The following is a 27,058-nucleotide window of genomic DNA, read 5'->3' on the forward strand; positions in this document are numbered from 1 at the left end:
CCGGCTATCAGTTGCTCACCAATCATCATCGTCATCTCTTTCGTCGTCTATGGAACCAGTTAGATACGTGACTCACATTCGCAATAGATTGTGAAAGGAATTAAACACTTACCGCTACCGCTGACCTTCTGCTTTCTCTTTGCCAGAGCGTCTTGCAAGGCTCCTGCCAAGCCGCCTTGCGGACCAGCCCCTGCGCTCGGTGTCGCAGCCGATTCATTGGCGCCTCCCGGAACAACTGCTCCGCTGCGGTCTCTTTTCTCGGAATCCTTGACCTTTCGCAACCCTCCGCCTCCTTGACCTCTAGATGCTCGAATGGCAGCCATAAGGTCGTTCCTACCACCACTAGGTTGCGGCAATGCTGGGGCTGCACCACCGGGGGGGGGTGGAGGTGGGGGTGCACCTGCTCCCGGGGGCGGCGGCGGCGGTGGCGGCGGCGGCGGTGGCGGGGCCGATGCGCCTGGTGCTGGAGGTGGTGGAGGCGGAGGAGGAGGCGGACCGGAGCTCGATGGGGGTGGCGGTGGTGGTGGTGGAGGGGGTGGAACGCTTGCAGATGGACGCGGGGGAGCATGCGCAAAAGGAGGAGGCGGGGGAGGAATGCTCGCAGAAGGAGGGGGGGAGGAGGAGGGGGGGGTGGGGGTGCAGCGCTCGCCGCAGGAGGGGGGGGAATAGGCCGGGATGCACCAGGTACTGGCGGAGGCGGAGGGGGAGGCTGTGAGGCTGGGCTTCTTGGTGGAGGAGGGGGAGGGCCTGGCGCTGAAGCGGTAGTATTGGGGATTTTGGGGGGGAGTTGGGGCGGCAATGCGGGGCTAGTTGTTCGTGGAGGCGGCGGCGGGGGTCCTGAAGGCAACAGACCGCGACTTGGCGGCGCCGGTGGGGCTGAAACCTTCCGCTCTCCTTGGAATGGCGGCGGAACCCCAAAACGGGTTGGAGTTTCATCCACGGGAGCTTTTGGTGGTCGTGGAGGGGGGGGTGGTCCAGGGTTGGCACTTGACATCGCTCGCGCGCGGGCAGGAGGAGGGGGGCCGACGGTATGGGCGAATTTACCAGCATCAGCGATCGGGGGCGGCGCACGGAATCTTAGCCGTGGTGGTGATGGTTCCCGTGGTGGAGGAGCTGGCTCTTCTTCTGCCTTTGACTGGGTCTTGCGCGAAGGAGGTGGTGGTGGCGGAGCACCGCGTCGGCTGCCTGCACTGTTGCCGGTGTTCTGAGGACTGATAGGGCCTGCCTTGGGAGCCGGGGGCGCAGACGGAGGGGGTGGAGGGGGAGCCTTTACTTTTCTCTGGTCGTCAGCAGGCGGTGTCGCGGATCCCAGCTCGTTAGCCTGCTTTTGTTGAATATAGGTCTTGATAAAGTCGGAGTTTTCCGCCAGCATGTCCTCCGTGAAGCCCATCTGCAGAAGCTCGTCAAGAACACCTTTCATTGCGGGGTCACTAGTGTCGAAAGGCAGCTCCTTGCGTGGTGGGGGAACAACCTGGACTGAAGGCGCAGGGGGGAGATCATAAGGGATTGGAGCTGGTGCACTCGACCCAGAAGCTGACCGGTGCCCCAATAGGCTGCCAAAGAGCGAACGACCTGTTCCGCTGGACTTTCCGTTGACCACCGGTGTAGGACCTTGTCCTCGAGCCGATGCAAATGGAGTTTGCTTTGTCTCTTTGCTCGCGGTCTTTTCCCGATCTGCCATCTTCTTAATGAACGTCTTTGCCTCCTTCTCGTCGACGAATGATAGACCGGCGGGGCAATCTTCAAGCTCGAAGGTGTGGAAGAACGTTCGATCCTGGTTGTATTGGAAGTTTTCGTAGATTTCTTGGTCCCATATAACACCCCTTCCGGCAGGCTGTGATTCCAAGCCGAAGATTATTATGCCGTTAGCCATCTGGATCTATTGATAGCAACCCTTTTCAACACTCACCGATACATCCACCAATTTCAACCAAAAGGTGCGCCCGACCAAGTCATTCGCCAACACGACGGCGCCCTGTAAACCGGTATATGTCCATCGGTGCGGATCTGGATAGGCCACATAAAGGCGTGCAACCGCTACCGCGTGGATTTTATTTGCCGGCTTCGGGACATTTCGCTTGACCGTCTCCTTGTCGGCCTCACTGAGAATAGAGGGCATTATCGAGTTAACCGGGAGTCCGGGGGTTCCAGCAAGTAACTGTAGAAGAAAAAAGAAAAAAGAAAAATCAGGTAATGAATAGAATAGCGACTCTTAGGTAGAATATCGTGAACGCATTGCAGGAGGCTGTCGCAAGAAGGATTTAGAAGCGCTTGTTCCCTAAGTGGACAACGGTAGCTGATCGTGTCAGCGGGCGACGGAAACGATTCTTGGTAGGAAACCGAGGGGGGACGGATACCGGTTGTTTAGTAGAGGAGAGAGCTGCCGAATTGAGAGTCGAATATAGGGGCAGGGGAAGGGACAAAGAGTATGAGGGAGAAAATGGGGGTGTGGAGAGGAGAAAAGAGGAGAGAGAAAGGGAAGAGAGAGTCGATGGTGAGAGCGGAGTGGCAGAGTGGCAGGCACCGCCGCTGGAGTGGGGAATTAACCATTAATTACCAGCCTATCCCCATTAGTGAGGAGAAAGTTAGGTCCTCCAAGATATGTTTTATTGGAAAACTCTCCATCTACATCTTTGATCTATAACTTGGTGGTTAGGTAGCAGAATTTCTGTATAGCTACCTATATATATACATACACCCTGATTCCTCAGGCACCACTCGAAGTATATCATGAAGTCAGCCGAGGGCACCTTACCATTCTTTCGATCAGGAGAGAATTTAGATAGAAAACATAGTGTCTACTAGCTCCAATATTACTATAATGAATACTAAGTATCTCATTAATACCTATAAAGGGCTGAGAAGTTCTATACAGAGTATGTACGGTACATATGTGGCAAGGACAACCTAAAGCTTCAATCTAACTATGTACGAATAACACCTGGAGAATCCCTGAAAGTGAATGAAGAATAACACTTGATTTCTCTTGATTGCTCTTGATTTCTCTGTAACCTCCAAGTTTTATTTTTATTTTATTTATTTATTTATATTTTTTTACACACCTAAATTCTTTCCCACACGAGCCCAGTTAAATGACGTCATCTTCTCACTCTCCTTATTGTATAATAAACCCGGCTTTCGTCCTTTCGTCCTGCCCATTCTACATACATCCTCCTAAACGCCCACTTGATGCCATTCCGAATCAGAAAAGTGCAGGATATTACAATAACTGGAGTCTGTGAATATCAACGATCCCTCAAAATCAGGATGCCGATTATTCCGTCCGATTCAGACCCTCATCCGCAGCAAGGAGGTAGCGGGAATTCCTCGAGCACTCACGATCCGAACTCCCAGAAACCTAGCATCTTTGATCATATCCGAAAGGGCCCTCAGATTCCTGACAGTGAGAAGAAGGCCTTGCCACGCCCCGGGGCTTAGGAGCACATTAAACTGCTAACTAGACTTGATAGACATGCCCCCAAAGGCATCCCGCGAAGAGATCGAGGCACGCATGAAGGAGTTGAACAAATAAAATAGGGCTTTGCTGGACAGTGATAACATTGGAATTCTTTTAAAAGTCATCTCATTCCTAAGTGTTGAGCGCTGACCTTGTTAACGTCTGGGGTTTACAAGTTAGCATACCTTTTTTTTTTTTTTTTTAGGAACGGCTTTCAAATTTTGTTGGTACAATCACTGTCGAGCTTATTATTTACGAATAGATGTAGAAATAGTGTTGACGGGGGTGCATAATTTGTACTTTTACGATCTTCTTCAAGAGAAATCTGATCTATACATAGAGGCTTGCATCATACCACGTGATCGCGTGTCCTCTTTGCTTCTCGCATCGCGACAGAAACTACCCTCGTGTATAGAGAGGCTCCCCATGCCGCCTGAACGCCCAAATGCACCGGTGAAGCTGTCCCTGCCTTTGGTAAGCTCCATGATCCTGTTACCGGAGTGATACTTCCCCAACGCTAACATAGGCGGTAGCAATACCAGCAGGACATCTTCACCGAACTCCGCTCAGAGGATGAGTTGGTCATCCTTGCCCGCGGCCTTGGGCTCCTCCGTTTGATAACGAACCTACTGCACTTTTACGATGCTGCTGGAAATAATCTAGTTTTACTAGTCGGGGCCAATGACCGGGAAAACGAATGGATCGGGGAAGGTATGCGGGAAGACCTCGGAGGGAGAGTACTGCTGACACCGTGACAGCACTGGCGGAGCATTATGCTATCAGCAAGTCTCCCCTTGCCCGGGGACTCAAGGTCATTAACACTGAGAGGGCCACGGTGCCAGTGAGGTGCGAGATTCCCTGAGCCACAAAGCAATTTAGGAATTAATCAAGATCCAGAGAGAAAATATATGCCGAAGGTGGCATCCTGAGCGTCACGTCTCGAATACTCGTGGTGGACTTGCTGTCAAGTACTGAATTTTGACTATTGACGTTCGGTCTCGGGTTACTAATTTTGACATCAGAGCTGCTCGATCCTGAAAAGATTACTGGACTGGTTGTACTCCATGCCGACAGGTAAGATCCAACCACTAGCTTGAATATTAGACTTGACTGAGATAGGATAGGATTGTTACGACCTCAACCGAAGCATTCATTATTCGGATTTATCGACATGCCAACAAAAATGGCTTCTTAAAGGCCTTTTCGGATTCTCCAGAGCCATTCGCTACAGGCTTTGCTCCCTTGGCTACTTCGCTAAGGAACTTGTTCCTGCGGAAAGCATCGTTATGGCCACGATTTCACGTTACCGTTGCCGAAGCCCTAGAAGGCCATAGGAAAGCGGAAGTCATTGAGCTGGAGATTCCTATGAGTGACAAGATGCGTGAAATACAAAACGCTGTACTCGAGTGTGTGGAGCTCTGTATCGGAGAGCTCAAGAAGGCCAACACAGGCCTGGATATGACAGATTGGACTCTGGACAGTGCGTTGCACAGGAGCTTTGACATTGCGATCAGGCGCCAACTTGATCCAATGTGGCATCGTGTAAGTTTCAGGACTAGGCAAATTGTCAGCGACCTCAGTGATCTTAGGGCGATTTTGCAGTATGTTGAAGCCCAACCCTCTAAACCTTCTGAGTTTCCCTTACCAATAATCATCAGTGCCCTACTTACTTACGACGCTGTCTCCTTCGTCAAATATCTTGATACTATAGTCACTGCAAACTCCCCACCCCCTGGGTCTACGAGGCATAACTATTCGCCATGGCTTTTCTTAGATGCGGCTCATGTCCTCTTTCAGACTGCAAAGTCGAGAGTGTATGAAGGGAAAATAACCAATGATTTGGCTCGCTCATCCTTGACCTCATTGCCTACCACTCTTCGGCCTGTACTGGAGGAACAACCGAAATGGGATGTTTTGGCCGATATACTTGAGGAAATTGAAACGGATGCATATTTCAACCCTGTCAGTGCAGATGAGTCAAACAGTACGGTACTGATCATGTGCTCCGATCAACGAGTCTGCCGGCAGATTCGCGAGTATCTGGGAACGATGCACACCCGATTAGAAAACGAGAGACCGGAAAACGCGGACAGCGATGAATCTAGTCAAGAAAAGGCACGCTCGGCGAATGTGATGCTGCGCAGACGACTCAGGGAGTATATTGGTTGGAAAAGCTCCTTGTCCAACGTCAATAAGAATCTATCCACAAAGTCGCCGAACGGAGAACCCCTGGCCGCAAAGGGCCAGGATTCACCCCGACCTTCAGCCCAACAAGGCAGACCACCTCCTAACAAACGGCGCCGGGTCCGCGGTGGGGGTACGGGCGCTGTGACTCCTACTCCTGGACGTGCACCAAATACCAGTGTACAGATGGATGTTGAAGCTTCAGATCAGATGTCCAGTCTTTTGAACGAGATCCAGCCCACAGAGGCTGAGGAGACCCAAAAGGAGGAGATCGTTATCGATGACTTTGAGGATATGGATGAATTTTACGAGCTATATGATATGGATGACTTGGTGATGGTCCACCCCTACGATGGTGACATGGATGAGCATATCCTCGAGGAAGTACGGCCACGGTATATCATAATGTACGAACCCGATTCCGCATTCATTCGGCGAGTTGAAGTATACCGCAGCTCTCATATTGGAAGGAATGTACGGGTGTACTTTATGTATTATGGAGGATCCGTAGAGGAGCAACGTTATCTGAGTGCAGTGCGACGAGAGAAAGATTCGTTTACCAAGCTCATCAAAGAGAAAAGCGTAAAAAAGCCCCCCCCCCCCCCCCCCCCCTCCTTTGGAGTTGATTTGAAACACTAACCCTTTCTGCACCACAGACTATGGCCGTCACCATCACACACGACAGAAGCCTCGAAGACCCCCAAGAGCAGTTCCTTCGAACAGTGAACACGCGAATCGCCGGAGGCGGCCGACTGACAGCCACAGCATCACCCCCTCGAGTTGTTGTAGACGTCCGAGAGTTCAGAAGTGCTCTCCCCTCCCTCCTACACGGGAACAACATGATCATCGTCCCCTGCCAACTCACAGTAGGCGACTATATCCTTACCCCGGACATCTGTGTCGAACGCAAGTCTGTGCGAGATTTGATCGCCTCCCTCCGAAACGGCCGTCTCTACAACCAAGCAGAGACCATGCTCCAACACTATAAAACCCCGCTCCTCCTAATCGAATTCGACGAACACAAATCCTTCACCTTCGACGCCTTCACCTCCGCCACAACCCCCGGCACCGCCTTTCTCACAGACTACAGCTTTTCCTCCTCAGGCACAGTCACTACCTCCGTATCCTCCAGCAGCTCCCTCGTGAACCCCTCTAGCCCCAAATCCGCCCAACACCTGCTCGTCCTCCTCACGCTCGCCTTCCCCCGCCTAAAGGTCATCTGGTCATCCTCTCCCTACCAAACCGCCGAGATCTTCGCCGAGCTCAAGAAAAGCAATCCCGAGCCGGACCCCGTGCGCGCGGTGCAGATCGGCCTCGATATGGATATCTCCGCGTCTGCCGGCGCCGATGATATCATGACTGCGGCTGGAGTCGAGCATAGGGTCTTCAATCTCCTGCCGCAGGATATGTTACGTGCTGTTCCCGGGGTGACGCCTCAGGTGCTCCAGCGGCTGATTGGCGAGATTGGGAATATCTCCGAGCTTGCGAATATGGACATTGACCAGCTGAATCCGCTTGTTGGCATCGAGACGGCTCGGAAGATCGTGGGGTTCTTCCGAAAGAGTGTGTTTGATCAAGGTTAAGCGGGATATTATTTTATCTTTGCTCCGGAATCTATCTCACTGCTCTGGGAAAGGGTCTGTTATATACATCCTACAGAGTATCTATGAAATTAAAGTTACGAGTAGTAAGTAGTGTTTGGAATGTGCGTAGAAAAGTTTCATGTTCATAACCCTTTCATAAATCTATCATCCAAGATTTTTTTTTCAGAGGAAAAAAAAAGGAGCAAAGTAGAAAGAGGAACCAGACAAAAGAATCGCTAACACGCAATAGGCAGCAAGTAACTGGAGGGGTTTTTTTTTTTCGTACGCGTCGCAACCAATTCTCTGTGAAAACCTTGAGAACGTCCCTCATGATGGGGAAAATGCGGTAGATAGATAGAAAGAAAAAAAAAAAAAAAAAGGATGTTTTTTTTTTCGCCCAATCTATTTGCATCATGAAGTAAGCCTCAGGCATTCCCCAAATCAATGATTCATATCCTAATGTTTGGGAGCAGCACTGAGCGAGAAGGATAGACCTTCTGCGGAGCGGGGAAGGCGCCGCAAGCCATGATTTCTCATCCTCACCGTCCTGTCACCGTCCCGGGAATATAAAGGGAAAATCGAAAGAAAACCGAAGTGCCAAGAAGAGCCTTTTACTGGCGTAAAAGGTTCTCTCCGGGGTAAAAATCAAAAGAGACTTGGTGTCGGTAAAAGAAGGAAAGGCCAAAGAAACCGTCGAGGCTGGCGGGAAGAACCCAGTGGCTCTTGGGAGGAGTATGAATGCAAAGATATGGGAGGTTGTGGGGTGGGGTTTAGAGCTCATCGACATCGATCTCCTTCTCGTCTTCGCTGTCGCGATCCTCGTCGAATTCGACATTGTCCTCGAATCCTTCGTGGCCATAGGTATCGGTCTCGTTGATCTTGGCGTGCTCGGGCAGCTCGCCGTAGGCCTTGAGACTTCTCGCCTCGTCGGCGGTGTACTTCATGATCACGTCACCCTTTTCGTCTTGGTAGTCACGAAGCGAGAGAAGGATGATATCGCCCTGGTTGATCCAAACCTTCTTCCTCAGCTTGCCTCGGATGTGTGCCAGTCGCTTCTCGCCGTCAAAGCAGAGGGCCTCGAGACGGCCGTTGCCGAGCATCTTCACGACCTGAGCATACTCCTGGCCTTCCTCCTTGAAGACGAGTTCACGCTTCTCGTTGTCGTTCTCGTTCTTTCCACGACGACGGTTCTTACCACCCTGTACGCATAATTGTGTCAGCCTGTGGTCTCAGTGGCGAAGGATGGATGCGCCTTTTGTTAGACCGCTTTTGCAACCCAAGTTCGTCTGCTCCAAAATAATCCCTCCAGCATGATGTTCGCACCTTACAGGCTTCACAAACACCGATCGTGCTGAAGGTATCGTGGGAGGAGCAAGGGGGCGAATTTGGGCGGCACAAAGCGAAAAGTCTGGCAAAAGGCGGGGTCTATCGTTGAGGGAGGGGGGAGGGCAAGAGTTTGGAATCATACCTTTCCCTTATTCTTGGGCATTTTGAAAAGGTCCCTGACAGTCGGACAGCAAGTTCAATAACTGAGGAGAATATAGGGATAGACACAGATGTCGATGGACAGCGCCAAAACGACGTGGAGGTGGGGAGAGGAAAGTGTGTTTTTAAATGTCGGTATTTCGATTTCAATTTTTTCCTTACGGCTCGCGGCTTATGTCAGCAATACAGCCTGAATCTTGCCAGCGGTGCCTTAGGCTTGCACGACGGTCGCCACAGGGGTTGACCAATAGAATCCGAGAATCCTCACCGCCTTCGTTTTGTCGATGAATTTCTTGAATGGATTCGACGATTCAATCCTACAGGACCCTTTCTTTCCCACGCTGCTTCCTTTCTCTGGATTTTGAGAAGCTCTGGTCTTACCCTACAGAGCGGGTCCTCTACTGTGCCTATAACCAGGCGGTTTTGTGGCGATTTAGTGACGATCAAGAAGACTACCTACCGAAGAAAGGTCACATCACATGTCCATGCCGGTCGTTCTTTCCAAGCCTCCATGAACTACATACAGTCCTGTGATTGAACCTTCCTTGCGTGATGAAGGTGCTTGTCTCAACGAAGCAGTTTAGCTTGCGCTTTTCTCCCAAAGCCGTCACCCCTCCGATCGCTTTGCGGTACCTGTCCTCTCCCGTGAATCCGATTCGACCCAAGATTGAGCACCTATGCGACAACCGCGATCCCAATACCCTCTGGTGGAGAGTTTCGGTCAAGGACATCCAGGACCATAAGCGAGTGGTTCGATCCTGGTGCGCTCGAAGAACCCGACATGCCTTCATCCGGGAGTTGAAAGGTCGTGGGTTTGATGAAGAGGGCAGAAGGCTCCCCAATTCTATCAAATCCCCACCCGAAGACGGAATAGGTGGTAACCTGAGAGGTTCTGTCAACATTTGGATTAAGCCGACCTGTATTGAGGAGAAATATTCCGCAGTTCAGGCGGAGGTCAAGACTTTGATGGACGCCTTGTTCCGGGAGCTGCAAATCCACCACCAGAAGCAGTTATGGCAGTCACGAAAGAACGAGAGTAAAAGTCGAGAAAAGCCCAAGGACGGGGAAAGCGAGAATGTGGATTAGGATTGACGCTGTCGCGCAATAGACCTTGTCAGATCTTTGAGAGATTGTACTATATTATTATCGATGATACCCTTGTATTAACAGATCGAATAGAGGACCAGACCCAATAGAATAATGATAATGAAATGTCAGGATGTCAAAACCACCCCCTTGCGATTTGCCGCAGCGCTACATGGAAATTCTCAATAAAGTCCGTCCATGAATTGAATGCATCCGAACCCTTCCGACGGCGATCAAGATGGGAAAATTCCGTAGTTAATTTTCCTTCTGTCTTCAACTTGATATCAGGTTATGTATATAGTGTGTAGATGCCGAATGCTTGTTGGTATTTCGCGATGGTTCAGACGGTGCCTGTTTTGTTCCTCCTCCTGCTCCAGCTTGGCATGTTCGCTAACTGCCGATCTCGAGACAACAACAACAACAACAGCCAGCTTTCCACTCCATCAACGAAGCAGGCAGCTCATCCGGTCCTCGTTCCCATCTGTTGATGCGCACCATCTAGAGGGGCTCCGCTATATCATCTCATTCGTCAATATGTTGGTCTCCCTGACCGTTGGAAAGGTCGATGCTGGGGTCGCCGTCCTCTTGACCCAGGATAATCGACTCGTAAGCTCACCCCGTCTTGCAGCACAGCAATGAATGCATTATGACCAATTATGGTTCTCTGTATTCAGGAAGCAATAATGGCTTCCTGATGAACGATCACATCTTTGCTCCCCCCTCCCCACCCCTTGATGGTTGTTCAAGATCTGTTGCTGAACCCTTGCTTTTCTGCTACCTAGATCGAATTCCCCTCTGTCCTTCTCCCCAAAAATATTACCTCTGGCAGCATCGTTGATATCACCGTATCGCGCAACCATATCGCAGAAACGGCCAGCGCAACCGCCTTCCAGAGCCTCCAGAAACGCATCCTCAACACCTACGGCATCAAGACCCCCTCCCCCCCGGTGCTTCGTCTCCGCAACGCTACACAAACCTCCCTCGTGCTCGAATGGGACCCCATCGACCTAGCCACCGCGTCTCTGAAGTCCCTTTCCCTTTACCGCAATGGCTCCAAAGCTGGCTCAATACCCCGCCCCCTCGAGACTAGTAGCACCAAGATTAGTGGTCTGGCCATTCACAATGAATACTCATTCCACCTGGTTCTCCGCACTACCGCAGGCACCTATCAGTCGGAGAAATTGACCTGCAGGACGCACAAGATGACAGACCTGTCGGGTATCACCGTTACAACGGGAGTCCTACATGCCCAGCGAAAGGAAGCCCTGGCTGCTGCGCTGGATCGCATTGGCGGAAAGTTGATTGACTCGGTCCGAATCGACACAACGCATTTTGTCTGCTCCGAGGGCAGAGGTCCACTCTGGGAAAAAGCGGTTGAGATGAACATCCCCGTGGTGGTGCCCGAATGGGTGGATGCCTGTGAGGCCGAGGGTACGATCGTCAGTGTTCGAGGCTACTATCTCAACGCGGATCCCAAGGCCAGACACCTCGGCCCCATCCACGGAACAACACAGCACCAGCGCACCACGTCCTCTGCCACCTCCACGCTGCACCGGCCCCAGTCCCAATCGTCCTTGGCTTTTAAACACCTTAAAGCGGAAGAGAAAGATCAGAATACCCCCGAACCTCCGTTGACTCCTTTCCCTGGAGGAGATATGAACGGCCAACCCAAGGCGCAAGAGGATGATAGGGTCTCTTCAGAGAATGCGGAGTCACCACCATCTCTCCGGCCTCCGAAGCATGAGGAGAGCTCAGCCAAGGAGACATCCCCGGAGAGTCCCGCTGCGCCAGACGGGGAGTCCACGTCAGAAACAGCATCCCAGCCCGACGAAGAGAAGAAAGAGAGCGAATTCGAAAGCGCTTCGGGGAGCACACATGAGCTGCCTGACGAGCAGGAAAAGGAATCGCCTGAGCATGAACCTGTAGACAAGGGCAAGGCAAAGGATAATGGGGAATCAGATTTTAATGAGGTGCCTCTTTAATTAATGTCTAGCGTTTGAGTACTGTATATTTTGCCTAGTATGATTCTTGTCGGGGGCTTCGGTTGAATGAACTGGATTGCTTCTATTCTTTATCATGTCATTATGTATTCTTCATTCACCCTTTATTTTCTTTCTTTTTTCTTTTAACTATTCTTCCCAATTTTTCTTTCCTCTATCCCCACTATGACTATCATTCTGTATAGTATAACTATAGGTTAGATCGTTGTCTTTAATATCAATGATAGGGTAAATCTTCCTTTCATATATATATATATATATTTATTAGGGTGGAATACCAAAAACCTACCCTAACCCAAGTAATATATACCAAGGCACCTGCCCATGATAGTTAACACAGAATCAAACCACTGCATAATCATTTATTTATGTTGGAGACCTGCCTGATTCCATTAACAATGACTATAAGCAAGGCAAGGCAAGACAAGGCAATGCAATGCTATATAAAATACACCACCACGCTCAACACAAACATGACATGAGACAATGAACGGAATCTCGTCTATTCTATGCTAACCGAATATATATATATAGAGAGAGAGAGAGAGAGAGTAAAAGATAAAGCACCGAAATAAAAATATATCCAACCGTCCATGCCTGCCTAGGCTATACTTTTAGTTGGTGTTTCTCACAATATCGTCAACTGCTCGAGCTACGTAGGTTACGTTCTTTGGGCTCACTGTGGATGATCACGATAATTAGTTGACTGTGCGCCCTTTTTTTTTTTTTTTTTTTTTTTCGCTGCCCTGTTTTTTTTTTCCCTATCTGGTGTATGGTATATGGAAACACGAAAAAGGAAAGAGGAAAAAAGGGGGGGGGGGGGGGGGGAAGACTTACAGCCGCTGATCGAGGCTCTTCCGGATTTGAGTAGGTAAATGTGGTATTTGTCCTTGAGGGCGTACACTTGCGCGGGAGTTAAGCCGGTGTAGGAGAACATACCGATCTAGTTATTTGGTTGGGGTTAGTCAGGTCAGGCAAGGTACCCAAGGTAGAGAGAGAGAGAGAGAGAGAGATCGCTCTCGGCAAGGCAAAAGAAGCAGAGACAAGGAAAGGGATGAAAATGGGGGTAGGTATACCTGTTCGACAATATGTTTCCAGGTTCCTGGAGTCTCGAGTCGAACGAGCTCATCGTAGAGCGCCTTGCGCATGGAGATAATGCGGGAACTCATGATTTTGAGCTCCTCGTGCCATTGGGCCGTGAGCTCGGGGCTGGTGAGCACCTTCTTGACGATGTTGCAGCCTGCCGTGGGGCCCATTGAGTACTCGCCGCGAATCAAGTGGCAGAGGTTATTGACGACGACGTCGCGGAGGTCCTCGGAGCCCTCGTTGAGCACGTAGTGGAATACGCCGACACGCTGACCGTATAGGCCGAAGTTCTTGGAAAAGCTCTGGGCGACGCACATCTCCATGTGCGGCTTTTCGGTGAGGAAGTAGCGGACGGCCCAGGCGTCTTCGTCGGCCGAGCCGGAGGCGAACCCTTGGTATGCGGAGTCGAAGAAGGGAAAGATGCGCTTGCGATCGCAGAGATCGGCGATGGCTTTCCATTGTTCTTTGTTTGGGTCGAGGCCGGTGGGATTGTGGGCGCAGGCGTGGAGGAGGATGACGTCGCCTTCCTGGGCTTCGGACTCCAGAGTGGACATCATGCCTGTGAAATCGAAGGAGCGGGTTGCCGCGGAGTAGTAAGGGTAGGTTTTGCGGGGCACGCCGGCGAGCTCCCAGATGGTGAGGTGGTTGGCCCAGGACGGGTTGGAGAGCCACACGGTTCGGGGCTTCATGTGTGTGGAGAGGAAGAGAGCGCCTAGGTGGTTTGCGCCGGTGCCTGCAACGGTCTGCACGGTGCCAATGCGTGCTTGCAGGGCTTCTTGCGCGGGGGTTGGGTTCTGAGCATCGAAGCCGAACATCAGGTCCCGCGCTAGTGGGAGGAAGGCAATATCGCCCTCGATGGCTGTGTATTCATGGCGGAAGAGGCTGTTCTCGGCCAGAAGCTGCTTTTCTGCTTCCTGGACGACAGGCAGCGGCCAAGGCTTGCCTTCGTTGGTGCGGTAGACGCCTACACCGAGGTTGACCTTCTGGGGATGGTCGTCATTGGTATACGCACGGTTCAAAGCGAAGATCTCATCCGGGGGCACCGGGGCCACATTTAAGACGGTCATTGTTTGTGATTGTGATTGATTGTGTGAGCGGGAAGGTCCTGCCGGAGAAAGTGATTGTGCTGGGACAAAAGAGTTCTGAGGGTCTGGTGGAGAATTGGAGTCGATCGGGTCGGTGGGCTGTTTATATTAACAGAGAAAAATAACTGGACCCAGAGATTGATCAAGTAGGCTAGTGTGTATAGGTCAATGCAAGACTCTTGTATATATTCCTTCGCATTGGAATCTGCAAAAGGTGGATCTCCACAGGCCTGGGGAAGAGAGTTAAATTATAACTTGTACGCCTTCGGACTGGACCGATATCGCCTTCATGCTTGGCCTGGCTGCTGGATCTTCACTTGTTATTGGCGGTTTGAAATTTTTTTCCCCAGCCGACGGAAAAGCGGCTAACTGAGGAGTGAACATTGGGACAGTTGTGGCGTGTGGGCCAACCCAAGGTTCCGGCGGCAGTAGAGAGCAAAAGTACCTGGATAGTGACGCATTTTCTTTGGCCTTGATGATCTGGTCCTTGATGGTGATCCTGCAAAGGCTGCACCACTAGGCAAAGGAGAGAGATTGGCTCCATTCCACCATCCTGTCCCCAGGGCGCAGGATCTCCAGAGGCTCAAAGCCTTGGAACACTCGAGCCTGCCTAACTGGACAAGCAAGAATCCCATGGTTTCAATTTGAGAGGAACCGCACGACCGGTTCATAAAGTCAGAAGTCAGCTGGATCAAGCCAGACAATAAATAATATCCGCGAGTTATCCGTTCAAAGGCTGGTGGAAACAGCCGTTGGTAACCGAGTCGCATCTGTCTTCATCGAGGCATCGAAGGAAGATGGCCGAAGATGTCAATAATCTAATCCATATCAGCCTAGTAACAGGAGATAACAGGGGATGAAGGAGGGGGACTGGTGGAGAGAGGATGTTGGAGATGTGGTGATCATCTGAGTGAGGGGATGAGATGAGATGAGATGAGATGAGATGAGTTAAGTTGATAAGATGATCAACATCGGAAACCCCGCGTTTAGGATTAACAAGAGAGCGATGGTTAGTTAGTTAGTTAGTTAGTTAGTTAGTTAGTTACTCACGTTCTTTGGTTTTTAATCTATTCTGTAACCTGAATCTATTTTCTATCTACAATACTTACCTGTACGTCATCTGTTAACTGCGTAACCAATGGATGGAAACAAGGACCTGCATGGACTGCACCCAAAAGGTCATTCAATGGTTCAGCCACTCCATAATAGTATTCCTTCGGAGTTACTTCCTCGCTTTGACACGGTTTACGGAGAGTACTACAACAAATACAATGCGGGACGACTGCACACGCATGAAGTACTACTGATCGAGGCCTGCTGCAAGGAGCCAGCTAAGTACTTGGCTGCCTATGGTCGTGCGACATGTCCGGAATGTTTTCCGGACCACCGAGCAGAAGGGCCCGGCTAACAACGGACAGATCAAAGTTCGTATCTTTTGAGCCCATGTCAATCGTTGATGGACCAGGTCAGCAGAAGAAGCGAGCTGGTTATATCAACTTCCACGGAGGGGTTCAACTAGGTTCGTTTCGCTCATCTTGCTTTTCTCTTCTTCACAGAGACGGTGTTCCTTTTACGAGACCAATCCTGGCTGTAGGTCCGATTCAAGTTCGAGGAGTTTAATCTCGATGTGAACAGAATCTCCATTGGCAGTGCATCGGCTGGAGGCCATCTGCCAGCGGTGGTAGCTCACCACTGTCGGAACGTCAATATTCCGCTGGTCTTCACTGCGGAAATGGATCCTCTTCGAGATGAAGGGGAAGTCTGCGCAGAGAAATTAAAAGCAGCAGACGGAGAAGTAGAGGTGAGAAAGTGATTGGACGGATGCGGGGGATTTCATTGTTTAAAGTTGGAGTTGGAATTCAAATAGCAGAGAGGATGATGTCAATCGATATATCTTCGTATAGGCAAAGAGAGCTCTTTGAAACTGTAGCCATATCGTATATAATCTCAGCAAGTTGTCTGGCTTGGATTCCAGGCGAAGCTGTAGTTGGAGTGATGCCTCAGGCGGAAAGCCACATGAGAAGGATAAACCCAAACCCGGAAATACCGATTACCATACCATACACAGATTGGCAGGCATTCCGCACAGAAACCAGTGATAGCATACGCGGTAATACCGGGCCGGGAGGAATCGGCAGCTGGATTTCGGATGTCAGGGAAAAAGAAATAGAGCCAAAAAAAGGCGACAAGGCATCGACCCTAAGAATTGTTTCCTCAGGCGTCGTTGAATCGTCGGAGCTCTCTTTCTTTCTTTCTTTCTCTCTCTCTCTCTCTCTCCTCTCGCATTGTGACCCTCTCCAGCTGTGACTGCTTTCTTCTCCTCTCCAATTGCTTCTCAATTCCCTTTCTAATTGTTAAGGGATACCACTTGTATACCATCAACTCATTGCTATTATTATTATTGTTAAGATCTTCCGTCGGGAGACGTTGGTGATCCATTTATACACCCCCTCGGCATTAGGTCTTTCGCCATGTTGAGCTCTCATCCCTCCCGAACCGCGGTGCGCTCCATGTGCTCCTTGACACAGGCGGTCGCCAGAGCACCAGGCAATTCACCGGCAGCTTTCCGCTCTGTGTCGCTCTTGGCTCGCTCCCCCACCTGCGTTACCCGACGCTCGTTGAGCTATACACTGCAACAATTCCCCCGCCTTCAGTCTTTCCAGTCCCTTTCCAGCAAGAGAGCCTTCAGCTCAACTGTCACAATGGTGCGTGGTACTCTCAATCCTTTGGTATTTTGGTTGTGGGGACAAGTTAGCCCTCTCTGCTCCGCTCCAGGGTGGCTGCGGTAACAGCGGGGGACATGAACGTTGTGTGGCAGTTTGGAAGGTTGGGCTAACTGCGAGGCTTATAGGCTTCCGAATTCCGCACGGAAAGTGATGCCTTTGGCGAGATCCAGGTATGTGAAACCAGTCTATTGACAAAGCGCTACGCTGGACAGACATCTGATCGAGTTTGGATCTAGGTCCCCGCCGATAAGTACTGGGGTGCGCAAACCCAGCGGTAAGGCGACCTACCACACGGAAATAGATACAATGTTTGGGGATACTGATGGATCTGCAGCTCCCTGGGCAATTTCGATATCAACCAGCCCCAGGATCGCATGCCCGAAGCCGTCGTCAAGGCTTTCGGTATCCTGAAGGGTGCTGCTGCTGCTGTCAACATGCGGTATGGCCTGGGTAAGGAACCCCTCCCCCCTGAACACTTGTAGAAGGCTTGAATGAAGTGATGTTAATGATCCTAGACCCCAAGGTTGGTGAGGCTATCAAGCAGGCTGCTGCCGAGGTCGCTGAGGGCAAGCTGCTGGATCACTTCCCTCTCGTTGTCTGGCAGACCGGTTCCGGCACCCAGTCCAACATGAACTCTAACGAAGTTATCTCCAACCGCGCCATTGAGATCCTTGGCGGTAAGATGGGCTCCAAGAAGCCTGTCCACCCTAACGACCACGTTAATATGTCCGCTTCTTCGAACGACTCCTTCCCCACTGCCATGCACATCGCTGCTGTTCTTGAACTGGAGAACACTCTCCTCCCCGCCCTGCAAAGCCTCCGTGACGCCCTTCAGCAGAAGGTTGAGAAGTTCCAGTCCATTATCAAGATTGGTCGTACCCATTTGCAGGATGCTACTCCTCTCACTCTCGGCCAGGAGTTCTCCGGTTATGTCGCCCAGCTGGACCGCAACATCGAGCGTGTCCAGGCCAGCCTCCCCCACCTGCGCCTCCTGGCACAGGGCGGTACCGCCGTCGGTACCGGGTTGAACACCTTCAAGGGGTTCGATGAGGCTATTGCCGCTGAGGTCACCAAGATGACCGGCACTGAGTTCAAGACCGCCCCCAACAAGTTCGAGGTCCTTGCCGCTCACGATTCCATCGTTGAGGCCTCTGGTTCCCTCAACACCCTCGCATGCTCTCTGTTCAAGATTGCGCAGGATATCCGTTACCTTGGCTCCGGTCCCCGTTGCGGTCTCGGTGAACTGGTCCTCCCCGAGAACGAGCCCGGCTCTTCCATCATGCCTGGAAAGGTCAACCCCACCCAGTGCGAGGCCCTGACCATGGTCTGCTCCCAGGTTATGGGCAACCACGTCGCTGCCACTGTCGGCGGTATGAGCGGCCAGTTTGAGCTCAACGTCTTCAAGCCCCTGATGATCCGCAACTTGCTGCACAGCGTCCGCATCCTCGCCGATGGCATGAATAGCTTTGAGAAGCACCTGGTTGTTGGCCTCGAGGCCAATGAGCCTAGAATCCACACTCTCCTTCACGAGAGGTATGTCTTTTTCCTTTTCATCGGTCACTCAACCAAGTAAAGTATCCCAAAGCTGACCTCCATCTAGTCTGATGCTTGTTACCTGCCTGAACCCCGTCATTGGCTACGATATGGCTTCCAAGGTCGCCAAGAACGCCCACAAGAAGGGCATCACTTTGAAGCAGAGTGCCATGGAGCTCAAGGCTCTTAGCGAGGAGGACTTTGACAAGCACGTCCGCCCCGAGCTGATGCTGAGCCCCAAGGAGAAGAAATAAACGCGCGGGTCTATGATGTTTGGGCCAGGGGTGTTTTTGGCTTAGATTGGAGTAGAATCAGATAGCGAAGCTCTAGCTGGCGCCTCGTTTTTGATACTTGTATACCGACAAATAAAATTGTACTATTTTCCCACATCTTCTCTTTCCTGAAGAGTCCTGGTTTGTCTTAAGAGTTATTTTTGGAACCGAACTATAGAAGTTTTCCGACCATTGAAAAAACTCCCTCCCTTTTTCGATCTCTTTTCGAGGATGGAAACGCCAGGTGGCCTTCCAATAATATGCGATATTATTTTGCACGAAAGAAATCCTAATAATAATCATAGTCATAATAATAATTCAGCTTTTGCTAAATTTGTCGAGAGTGGGATGAATCTATAAATACGACTTGAGTAGGTTGTGCCTGTGCTGCTTTCAAGTGGGACCGCAGTTCGGGCTCACACTTGGTTCTTATATCCTCCTCTCCCATCTCCCACATTGAACCCTCACAGTCTCTCGTTAGTTGCCATCTTCTCCTTCCTTAACTTTCCCTCGTTCCTACTACTCTCTACTCTTCTTCCCTAGCCCCGAGTGAATGAATTGAATCTCCACCGCAACTCAAACCCCGTCCATTCCCCTTGAAAATCCGGCTCAAGACTTAGAAAAAAAAAAAAAAGGAAGAAAGAAGACGTAAAAACAATTCTACAGGAACGGCACAGAAACAGTGATAGATAGACACCCCACAACAATGTCCGCCATCACCGAAACCACCTCCCTCTGCGCTGATACCCCCCTTTTCTCCACCTCCCTGATCTCCCCTGAGGTCGCCTCCGTCCTCCCAGAGGGCTACAAGATTCGCCCTGCGTGCCGATCCGACTACCAGCGCGGCTACCTCGACGTGCTCCGTGTCCTGACGACCGTCGGCGAGATCAGCGAGTCCCAATGGAACCAGCGGTACGATTGGATCTCTGCGCGGAACGACGAGTATTATCTACTTGTTGTCTGCGATGGCGAGGACCGCATCGTGGGAACAGGGAGTTTGATCGTTGAGCGCAAATTCATTCATTCCTTGGGGATGGTGGGCCACATTGAGGATATTGCGGTTGAAAAGGGACAGCAGGGAAAGAGGCTGGGGTTGAGGATTATTCAGGCGTTGGATTATGTCGCCGAGAAGGTTGGATGCTATAAGGTTTGTTTTGTTGTCTTTCTTTCATTCATTCATTCATCCGCTTGCATTGTTGCATGGTTAACTGATTCCTCCTTGCTACCGATGTATAGACTATCCTCGATTGCTCTGAAGCGAATGAGGGCTTCTATCTCAAGTGTGGCTTCAAACGCGCGGGATTGGAAATGGCCCATTACTACCACTAATGATTCTTACTTCTTTTCTTGTTCCCCCCCCTCCTTCTATGGGTGACTGGGTTTTGCGTCCGTGGCTATGTATGTGTTTTAATGGGGCTTTTTTTTCTTCTTTTCTTTGTCTCTGCTGGCGTCCAGAGACTGACTGATGGATCCTGTTTCTGTTTCTTTGGAGTGCTCTTTGTCCCAAATTCTTACCTTGGAGAATAGAGAATACATAGACTAAAGGATATTCGGGTTTACTTGTCATGGCTTTTTTTATATCAAAAGAGTTATTGTTATGAGCGTTTGTAGGCCGAGGTGCATCAAATAATGAACGAGTGGTTGGTTGTATAACTATCACTTGGAGATACCTGGTTAGTGGACTAACCCCCATTTACGCTATTATCCCCAAGAGAATGTGTTACACCCCCTACAATATTACAGGAAGAGTGACTGAAAATGGCTATCAAATTCAGGACAGAGTACCAGAAAGTCCGTTACGCCAAACATCATTCCGTTTGATGATGGGGCAAACAAGGCTCGAAACAACAGTAGAAAGACATATTTTTGAAATTCCCAGTAAGGAGGAGGTCGCATTTGATGATGATATTGTGCTCAAGCCCAAATAACTAGCCATGAAAAGTAAAACCACCCCGTTCCCATGTCCAACCCAAGCCAAGTCCGGGATATCGTTTCCTCCTCTCGGGTTGAATCTCAAGCCGTCCACGTCGGTTTTGGATCACTTTTCGCTGGCGAGAGGGCGACCGTGATCTGGATCGCCCTGGCCTTGCTTTTCCTTTGCTTTTTCTTTCGTGGTCGTCATCGTAATTTCGCCGCCGTCTTTCTGATTACCAGTTTCCCCCCAAGCTAGGCATTTAGTTTCCAGGGTTGGGGTTCATCTGTAGGTAGTTGAACAAGTCAGCGTTCTGTGCACGGAAAACCTTTTGCAGCCCACACGATTACTACGACAACTCCCGCCCAGGAGAAGCCCTGTAGTAATCACGCGGCCCCCCCCCCGCGAATCCTCCCATCTGCTATTTCGCTTCATGTGGATTCCGAACGTACCTTTCGCTTGCCACCGGTCATGGTAACGTTGACGAAACGACGAGTGTACTTGAGACGCTTCATGGCACGGCCCTTGGGGAGCTTCTTCTTCTCCTGGGGCTCGACCTATATTGTTGAAACAAAGAAATCATCAGCGGTATCCTTTTCAAGCATGATTTCCATCAAAAAAAAAAAACAGATTCATCATCGCATCTTCATTCCACAACCTCCCCCCTTTTCCCCCTCTTTCCCCTTCCTACTTTCCATGCACCGTTCTTCGCCCTGACGAGTCCCCCGTCTATCCATCCATCCATCCACTCCCCCATCACCCCCCAAACCCCCCATCAACAGAACAAAAAGAAAAGAGCTTCACCCACCTTAGGAGTCGCAGACTTAACCTTACCCGCACGGGCGAGAGATCCGTGAACCTTACCCATGGCTGCTGGTGATGTGTAACTTGTCGGATCGAGATGGAGAGTTGACTGAAGTCGCGGGCTTGAGGGGAAGGGGGATTCAGTCACACTTCTTGTGGGCAAAGCACGCTAGCGGTACTCGGTAAGCGAGATGGCAAAAAAAAAAAAAACCCCCCGGCCATGACTAAGGATGGGCTTTGCGGCTGCGCACCTGACATGGGTGCCTGAGGCATCACAATCATCGTTCTCTTGTTTGTTTTTTTTTGTTTTTTTTTTATTGTGGTTTCTTAGGGATTTAACTAGGCTGCTTCACTACATCTTTTATTTTTGTCTAGTCGATGCAGGCCGGTAAAGCAAGAGGTGTGTATATGTTACTTACTGTTCTTCGTCTTGGTTGACTCCGGACGACTGATTGATGGATGGATTTACTTGATGATGTATACGGATGCCTTAATCCGGTAAGAATAGGTTTGAGCCCTATAGCCCTTTTTTTTTTTTTTAGGGCCGTATTGTATTGTACTGTAATATCGTCATCTGTGGCTGACTGTATCTCTGGGGTAACTGTCTATGGCATGGCATCGGCCTAGGATTTTTGAATATCAAGACTGATTTACGTAGAGACCTGGCGTGGGCTTAAACTGGGGGCTCTTTAAAAGATGTGCTTTACTGGCTCTTCTCTAGGACATTGGAAGGTGATAGATAACCATCTGCACGTGTAAGTAAACCCGCTGGAGTTATATCCATATCGAGCCCGGTACAAGTATTCGGGCTGCTCTAGATTATGAGCAGCATATGATGCTACATTCAAATGTCGAATTATGCAAGTCGAGAGAGTCGAGAACGACGTAAAAACAACAGGATATCATATCACATCCATTTTTCTTTTTCCCATTTCCTGGTAAAATTCCATGGCGCGTAAATGATAAAGCCTATCTGAGAGCTGTACGGGATTTCTTTCTAAATCCGCAAGAACCCCATCTCGCTTGTACGCCGGTATGTTGGTAAACAGTTTATTTTGTGTGACAGGTAAAACACAAATTCCAGCTCCAGAAACCTCCCAAATTCCGTCCATGAGATTTTGCCTTCCTCCTCCCAAGCCCAAGCCAGACCGTCTTTTATTCCATTTAACGAGACTTGGCAGCGACCTTGGGGGCGGAGCCCTTAGCACCCTGCTTGCTCTGGATGCGCTGAGCAGCACCCTTGCCAGCAGCGGCGGCGTTCTTAGCCTTCTCGGCCTTCTTGCGGCTCTCGGTGGCGGCCTTCTTCTCCTTGGCCTCCTTGATAGCCTGTTGACGGGCAGCGGCACGAGCCTCGGGGCGCATGCTACGGCGCTCCTTGATCACATCGAGGGAGGCACCGACGATAGCACGCTGGTGCTTGACGACACGGCGAGTGCGCTTCTTGGCAACTTCCTGTTCACGGTGAAAATCCCCCGGTCAGCATTCTCGTTTCCCAATTTAGTAAATGTTCCCCCAATAGTTTCCTCAGGTTTTGCTGTCCCCATAGTCCCTTCCGGTTCTCCCGACCGATATGTCGTTCTGGCTATCGAAACAATCCTTCCCGGTTCCCACAACACACACAAAAAAAAGAGCAGTTCAATCCAGGGGGAGAAAAAAGGGCGGTACTGACTTCAGAGATACCCTTCTTGTGCTGGCGACGGTAGAGGACAGTCCAGGCGATACGGCGAGGGTTCTTGCGCTGGAGGAAGAGGGACTCGGACTTTCCATTTTGGAAGCGGAAGATCTTGCTGTCGCCACGGACGTACAGCTTACCCTATAGTTCACGAAAAAGAAAAAAAAACCAGTATGTTAACTTATATCCTCAAAATTATGTTGGGTGACAATGTTCATGCTCCTCTCCATTGATCTCGGGCTAACCGGGTCGCGGCGAGTGGCTGAATTGTCGAATATCGTGTCTGGCGGATGGGACAAAACGCACCTTTCCAGGGTAGATCTTCTGACCGCTGAAAGAATCGTCGTAGGTACGCATCTTGAATGTGTGAGATGCGCAGCCGGGTTGTCGGTAGGCGTTGGGTGGTTGAGTCGATTCGGTCTCTTCGGCGGCGTGCTGTTCGCGAGACTGACACAATTGTGAGGTGGTGCGGTGCGGAGCCTCGCTAAAGTGCTTCACGTGATCGCGCCTGCCCTTGACTGGTTGGCCGGCCTCCACCTTTCATACAACAACTACTCGAGTATGGGTATAGGCCTTGAATTACATACATGGCTTTTTATTTATATCACCTTTGCTTGTGCTTTACGATGTTTCTGTATGAAGTAGCGGTTCTTCCTAATTTTTCTCTAAATTAATTTTCCCTTTTTTTTTTTTTTTTTTTGGAAGCCCTTCAGAAAAAGTGGTTCATAAATATCCCATTAGTACGGAGTACGATCAAATTAAGTACGGTAGACCCAACTTGACGATTCCAAATATCATCTTTGGGCTTGTTTTACGCCGTATCTTGAACCATTCCATATGCATTCCCATTCCCTCGCCTTATTCGACAATCCTCTTGCAAAGTCTCAGTGTATCGCGATTTCACCCATGCCAATCGCAGGGCTCCCAGACAAGAGGTTTACACTCCTATATTCCCAGTAATCATGATTGTTAGCAAGACCGCTCGCTCTTCATTTCGAGAACCGAATAGGAAAAGAATTCTGAATCGCCTACCTTGCACTGAATGTCTCGACAGATCTCATTTGGACAGACACCGCAGCAGCTTCGACAGACATGTCGTCCGCATCCTCCTGGCTGGGAACAGAGAGAGAATGTACTAGCTTCCTTAGCGTAGGCTCCTAAGAAGTCGATAATCTTAAGGATTTTCTTTGCTTGCTGGAAATCTTGAGGATCTGTATTCTCATTCGACACCTTTCTTCGAGCATCTTCGCGCAAACAACATGGAGAGTCACATATTGGGCAGGTTCCACGGCAATTAATGCACTGGAGATTCTTATGATTCCATCCTCGCACATCATTCAGCGTGCCCGTGATGTGGCGGACGTATTCGATCTTCACTATTGTCAATACTCTGTCTTTGGGATCATGGGTAAGATTTATTCGTTACCAATTCATCAAATGAGCAACTTTCAATATGGGGACAATCTTTCTCCGAGCTGGGTAGATGTGCCACTTCTCGCTGACGCTCAGGAGATGGGTGATCTCCATTGGACGCATCGTTTGAGCCCGGGGCCGAAGCACTCTTTAGACCCTTATCCATCTTTTGGTTTTCAGCACCGCCTAGATCAAGAAACATATAATCTACATATAATTTGATCATCAGCCCTGAGCCCAAAGACAGAGAGCAGCAACGAGGAGGTAAAACCAACGAATTAACATACCACTTGGAGATCTCATACACTTCAGAACAGGCAAAGGAGTCGAATGCGTGGCCAAAGGAGCTGGTTTTGGACCCTTGTTTTGCTTTCCCTTTCCCTTGTATATTGGACTTGGGACGTTGTTGTCAAGCGCTGTGACAGGGCTGGAGCTTGTCAAGTTGGTGTTAAAAGTTGTGTCTGTATCGGAATGAACTGAATAAGGCACTCCTATTGTTAAGGCTTGGGTTTGTTTGCGGAAGGGGGGTCGTTTCAATGAACTATTATTACTTGGATTTTCCTCCTCAGGGGCTGGGGGAAGAGGAACACTGTTGTTGCATTCTAGTGACAATGAATGCTTGGTTTGCTTATTGTCTTCGATGTGGAAAGCTGTCTGTATAGGCTGTTTTATGGTATCCTCAGAGAAGTTGTCCAGGTTAGTAACACGGGGAGGTTTATTGTCCCTGTAGTGTTTGTCAATTGTTAGAACAGACATGAGCATGTTAACCACTCTTAGACCAGATGCTTTCGTTCGCACTAAAAGGAGACTCTTTTTACCTTGTGTGTACTTTAGAACTTCGTGATTTCTTCTTGGCTTTCTTTGGCATGTTGCTGGAGGGTGGGCTGTAAGTGTGCAGGTTCAAGGCACTTAGACGGCTATGTTGTGTTGGAAGAGAAGGAAGGAGATAAGTCTAGCAATCCCTAGGAGAGGAAGAAGAAGATAAATAAAAAAAAGCCTGACCTTCATTTTACTGCGTGATTTAATACAATTTTTGTAAACTGCTTGTCCTGGTGTATTTTGTAGCCGTCTTCACTACTAGGCTGGAATTGTCACTTAAGATGATGAATGCTAGTTTGGCTCCCAGGTATAGAAGAATAGGTACTTGATGATGAATCATTTAGAATACAATTCTATATTCACTTGGGCATTTGCACAGGAAATCCACTATCTCTTTTCATGTACCAAATCCATCTTAAGTATTCACGGCCACAATTAGAGTGAGCCAACTAACTACCTCCTAATATTCAAGTCACAAAATTCTAATAAAGAAGAGACAATGAGTCCTAATGGTGAAGTGATATTACTAGAGACTCGGGGCCTATCTTCTTGTGTCTGAAAAATGGCAAGTTATACAGAGATCGAAGTTCTATTGAATATGGAATTCTATTGAATATGGAATTCTATCGCAAGTTCTCGGGTAGTTAAACGGCAGTTGAATCATGGTTCCAAGTAACGCAAAGAGCTGAACCTAGAGCATGCCTGGAATATGAGCAATGAGCCGTTGCTCTTTTGCCGTCAATCAGCACATAAGTGTAAAACGAACCAACCCCAGAAAGTGCAGATTTATTGGCTGTTATGAAGCACCTGTTCTCTTCGACAAAAAGGATCAAGAGCGAGAATTTTTAAAAAAGATGAAGCTGATCAAAAGATCAATGCGGATAGGGCCAAAAGTTGTATGCATTTTCCTCATGGTCTCATCATGTCGTCGCTTACCATTTTCCATGGTAATTGAATCAGGGTCTTTTGTCACATAATATCTAAGTCATTGCGTGGGTCCTAGTCCATTCCCTAGCGGTTTGAATTGCCGCGGCCTCATCCTCCTTCCAGCGTTGAGCCACATCGTTTGCAAGGGGATCATCGGGATTTGGGGCACCGAGCAAGATTTGGATCGAGAGTAGGATTGTACGGATTTGAAGGGCCGGAGACCAGTTGCCTATCCAAGTGTTAATAACCCGACAACTGACTAGGAGGATAGATACCCCTTCCGTAGGACATACTCTTCAAAACATCTAAGCAAATTCGCCCAAGGCGGTCGATGTTGGGGTGGTAAATCTTGGTCAGAAATCGGATTTTCGGAGGAGTCATGGGATAGTCGTCTGGCAGGAACAGCTCAAGCCGGAAAATTCCACCTTTTCTAACCATTAACAACCTGTTTAAACTTTGGGATTTATGGGGAGTTTTACCTTCATACGGGGATTGGGCTGGGCCGTGGATGGTAACATCGAAATATCGGAGGTTGTCGTCATGAGGAACAGCCGTAATGCCGGGGACTCTGGAAAGAGAGAGAGAGAGGTACATTAATATAGTATACTCGCCTCGAGAATTTCAGCCACTCACGGCTCCGCCAAAAGGCGCTCTGTTTCCTTGATAATTCTCTTTGGCAAGGCCATCTTTTCTTTTCTTTTGTTTATAAACTGGGTCCTCCGGTCTTTTGAGGGCTTCCCAGGTGGGGGGAGATCCTTTAGTCTCTTCTGCGCTTCTAGCGATGTTCCTCTAGCAGTCTGAGGGGGTCGAATATCTCACCCAGGGGCACAAAGTGAGGCAGACTCTAGTCACACGGAAGTGACGTGAGCTGGACGGCAAGATCGGCAAGAAATAATCTAGGCGGGAGGATCCTTGTATGAGAAGCGCTATATCAGAGAGATATTAGAGCGACATCGTGAATAATGGAGGGGCTCTGCACTTTGGGTCCATCCCCCCCACCGTACACTATACGGC

General features: G+C 49.7%; 16 protein-coding genes across 16 annotated transcripts; 7 read left to right on the forward strand and 9 right to left on the reverse strand.

Moving 5' to 3' along the window:
• Positions 1-15: 15 nt before the first annotated feature.
• P175DRAFT_0534674 (WASP family protein) lies at positions 16-2,119 on the reverse strand (the record flags this gene model as incomplete). The annotated part of the gene is made up of 4 exons (XM_040900157.1): positions 16-47; positions 113-806; positions 884-1,834; positions 1,910-2,119. 4 exons carry the CDS (start codon positions 2,117-2,119, stop codon positions 16-18), a joined length of 1,887 nt encoding a protein of 628 aa, XP_040750285.1.
• Positions 2,120-3,007: 888 nt separating this feature from the next.
• P175DRAFT_0503713 (uncharacterized protein) lies at positions 3,008-3,577 on the forward strand. The gene is made up of 2 exons (XM_040897690.1): positions 3,008-3,403; positions 3,471-3,577. Exons 1-2 carry the CDS (start codon positions 3,268-3,270, stop codon positions 3,530-3,532), a joined length of 198 nt encoding a protein of 65 aa, XP_040750286.1. The 5' UTR covers positions 3,008-3,267; the 3' UTR covers positions 3,533-3,577.
• A 306-nt stretch (positions 3,578-3,883) lies between these two features.
• Positions 3,884-7,224, forward strand: P175DRAFT_0534676 (ssDNA endodeoxyribonuclease RAD1; the record flags this gene model as incomplete). Its single annotated transcript, XM_040900158.1, has 7 exons — positions 3,884-3,931; positions 3,991-4,168; positions 4,216-4,303; positions 4,355-4,425; positions 4,480-4,531; positions 4,582-6,223; positions 6,298-7,224. 7 exons carry the CDS (start codon positions 3,884-3,886, stop codon positions 7,222-7,224), a joined length of 3,006 nt encoding a protein of 1,001 aa, XP_040750287.1.
• Positions 7,225-7,339: 115 nt separating this feature from the next.
• P175DRAFT_0503714 (uncharacterized protein) lies at positions 7,340-7,783 on the reverse strand (the record flags this gene model as incomplete). Its single annotated transcript, XM_040897691.1, has 1 exon — positions 7,340-7,783. A coding segment is annotated over exon 1 (197 nt), but the record flags the coding sequence as incomplete, so codon positions are not given.
• On the reverse strand, positions 7,729-8,782 carry P175DRAFT_0503716 (translation initiation complex factor eIF1A). Its single transcript, XM_040897692.1, has one exon. The coding sequence runs from the start codon at positions 8,322-8,324 to the stop codon at positions 7,995-7,997; it is 330 nt and encodes a 109-aa protein (XP_040750289.1). The 5' UTR covers positions 8,325-8,782; the 3' UTR covers positions 7,729-7,994.
• Positions 8,783-9,038: 256 nt separating this feature from the next.
• On the forward strand, positions 9,039-9,928 carry P175DRAFT_0503717 (uncharacterized protein). The gene has a single exon (XM_040897693.1). It carries the CDS (start codon positions 9,262-9,264, stop codon positions 9,793-9,795), a length of 534 nt encoding a protein of 177 aa, XP_040750290.1. The 5' UTR covers positions 9,039-9,261; the 3' UTR covers positions 9,796-9,928.
• Positions 9,929-10,052: 124 nt separating this feature from the next.
• Positions 10,053-12,018, forward strand: P175DRAFT_0503718 (putative chitin biosynthesis protein (Chs5)). The gene is made up of 2 exons (XM_040897694.1): positions 10,053-10,401; positions 10,578-12,018. Exons 1-2 carry the CDS (start codon positions 10,330-10,332, stop codon positions 11,775-11,777), a joined length of 1,272 nt encoding a protein of 423 aa, XP_040750291.1. The 5' UTR covers positions 10,053-10,329; the 3' UTR covers positions 11,778-12,018.
• Positions 12,019-12,409: 391 nt separating this feature from the next.
• On the reverse strand, positions 12,410-13,948 carry P175DRAFT_0534680 (putative aspartate transaminase; the record flags this gene model as incomplete). The annotated part of the gene is made up of 3 exons (XM_040900159.1): positions 12,410-12,474; positions 12,633-12,738; positions 12,872-13,948. The coding sequence occupies 3 exons, from the start codon at positions 13,946-13,948 to the stop codon at positions 12,410-12,412; spliced, it is 1,248 nt and encodes a 415-aa protein (XP_040750292.1).
• A 50-nt stretch (positions 13,949-13,998) lies between these two features.
• P175DRAFT_0338220 (uncharacterized protein) lies at positions 13,999-14,920 on the reverse strand. The gene is made up of 2 exons (XM_040892873.1): positions 14,412-14,920; positions 13,999-14,331 (listed from the first exon to the last, which is right to left on the reverse strand). The coding sequence occupies exons 1-2, from the start codon at positions 14,734-14,736 to the stop codon at positions 14,210-14,212; spliced, it is 447 nt and encodes a 148-aa protein (XP_040750293.1). The 5' UTR covers positions 14,737-14,920; the 3' UTR covers positions 13,999-14,209.
• Positions 14,921-15,315: 395 nt separating this feature from the next.
• Positions 15,316-15,779, forward strand: P175DRAFT_0534681 (alpha/beta hydrolase; the record flags this gene model as incomplete). Its single annotated transcript, XM_040900160.1, has 2 exons — positions 15,316-15,390; positions 15,561-15,779. The coding sequence occupies 2 exons, from the start codon at positions 15,316-15,318 to the stop codon at positions 15,777-15,779; spliced, it is 294 nt and encodes a 97-aa protein (XP_040750294.1).
• Positions 15,780-16,374: 595 nt separating this feature from the next.
• P175DRAFT_0503722 (class II fumarate hydratase) lies at positions 16,375-18,786 on the forward strand. The gene is made up of 6 exons (XM_040897695.1): positions 16,375-16,671; positions 16,818-16,862; positions 16,929-16,966; positions 17,027-17,142; positions 17,208-18,225; positions 18,293-18,786. Exons 1-6 carry the CDS (start codon positions 16,438-16,440, stop codon positions 18,477-18,479), a joined length of 1,638 nt encoding a protein of 545 aa, XP_040750295.1. The 5' UTR covers positions 16,375-16,437; the 3' UTR covers positions 18,480-18,786.
• Positions 18,787-19,028: 242 nt separating this feature from the next.
• Positions 19,029-20,062, forward strand: gup1 (glucosamine 6-phosphate N-acetyltransferase). Its single transcript, XM_040897696.1, has 2 exons — positions 19,029-19,644; positions 19,734-20,062. Exons 1-2 carry the CDS (start codon positions 19,204-19,206, stop codon positions 19,824-19,826), a joined length of 534 nt encoding a protein of 177 aa, XP_040750296.1. The 5' UTR covers positions 19,029-19,203; the 3' UTR covers positions 19,827-20,062.
• A 265-nt stretch (positions 20,063-20,327) lies between these two features.
• On the reverse strand, positions 20,328-21,362 carry P175DRAFT_0503724 (40S ribosomal protein eS30). Its single transcript, XM_040897697.1, has 3 exons — positions 21,218-21,362; positions 20,862-20,966; positions 20,328-20,695 (listed from the first exon to the last, which is right to left on the reverse strand). Exons 1-3 carry the CDS (start codon positions 21,275-21,277, stop codon positions 20,672-20,674), a joined length of 189 nt encoding a protein of 62 aa, XP_040750297.1. The 5' UTR covers positions 21,278-21,362; the 3' UTR covers positions 20,328-20,671.
• Positions 21,363-22,377: 1,015 nt separating this feature from the next.
• On the reverse strand, positions 22,378-23,242 carry P175DRAFT_0495249 (60S ribosomal protein eL24; the record flags this gene model as incomplete). Its single annotated transcript, XM_040896061.1, has 3 exons — positions 22,378-22,665; positions 22,883-23,026; positions 23,192-23,242. The coding sequence occupies 3 exons, from the start codon at positions 23,240-23,242 to the stop codon at positions 22,378-22,380; spliced, it is 483 nt and encodes a 160-aa protein (XP_040750298.1).
• Positions 23,243-24,287: 1,045 nt separating this feature from the next.
• P175DRAFT_0495250 (uncharacterized protein) lies at positions 24,288-25,166 on the reverse strand (the record flags this gene model as incomplete). Its single annotated transcript, XM_040896062.1, has 3 exons — positions 24,288-24,505; positions 24,586-25,022; positions 25,117-25,166. 3 exons carry the CDS (start codon positions 25,164-25,166, stop codon positions 24,288-24,290), a joined length of 705 nt encoding a protein of 234 aa, XP_040750299.1.
• A 521-nt stretch (positions 25,167-25,687) lies between these two features.
• Positions 25,688-26,815, reverse strand: P175DRAFT_0503726 (E2 ubiquitin-conjugating protein UBC13; the record flags this gene model as incomplete). The annotated part of the gene is made up of 3 exons (XM_040897698.1): positions 26,524-26,815; positions 26,338-26,469; positions 25,688-26,273 (listed from the first exon to the last, which is right to left on the reverse strand). Coding segments are annotated over exons 1-3 (418 nt in total), but the record flags the coding sequence as incomplete, so codon positions are not given.
• Positions 26,816-27,058: the final 243 nt, after the last annotated feature.

Source organism: Aspergillus ochraceoroseus (assembly GCF_002846915.1).
Source record: "Aspergillus ochraceoroseus IBT 24754 chromosome Unknown P175scaffold_7, whole genome shotgun sequence".
Lineage (NCBI taxonomy): Eukaryota > Fungi > Ascomycota > Eurotiomycetes > Eurotiales > Aspergillaceae > Aspergillus > Aspergillus ochraceoroseus.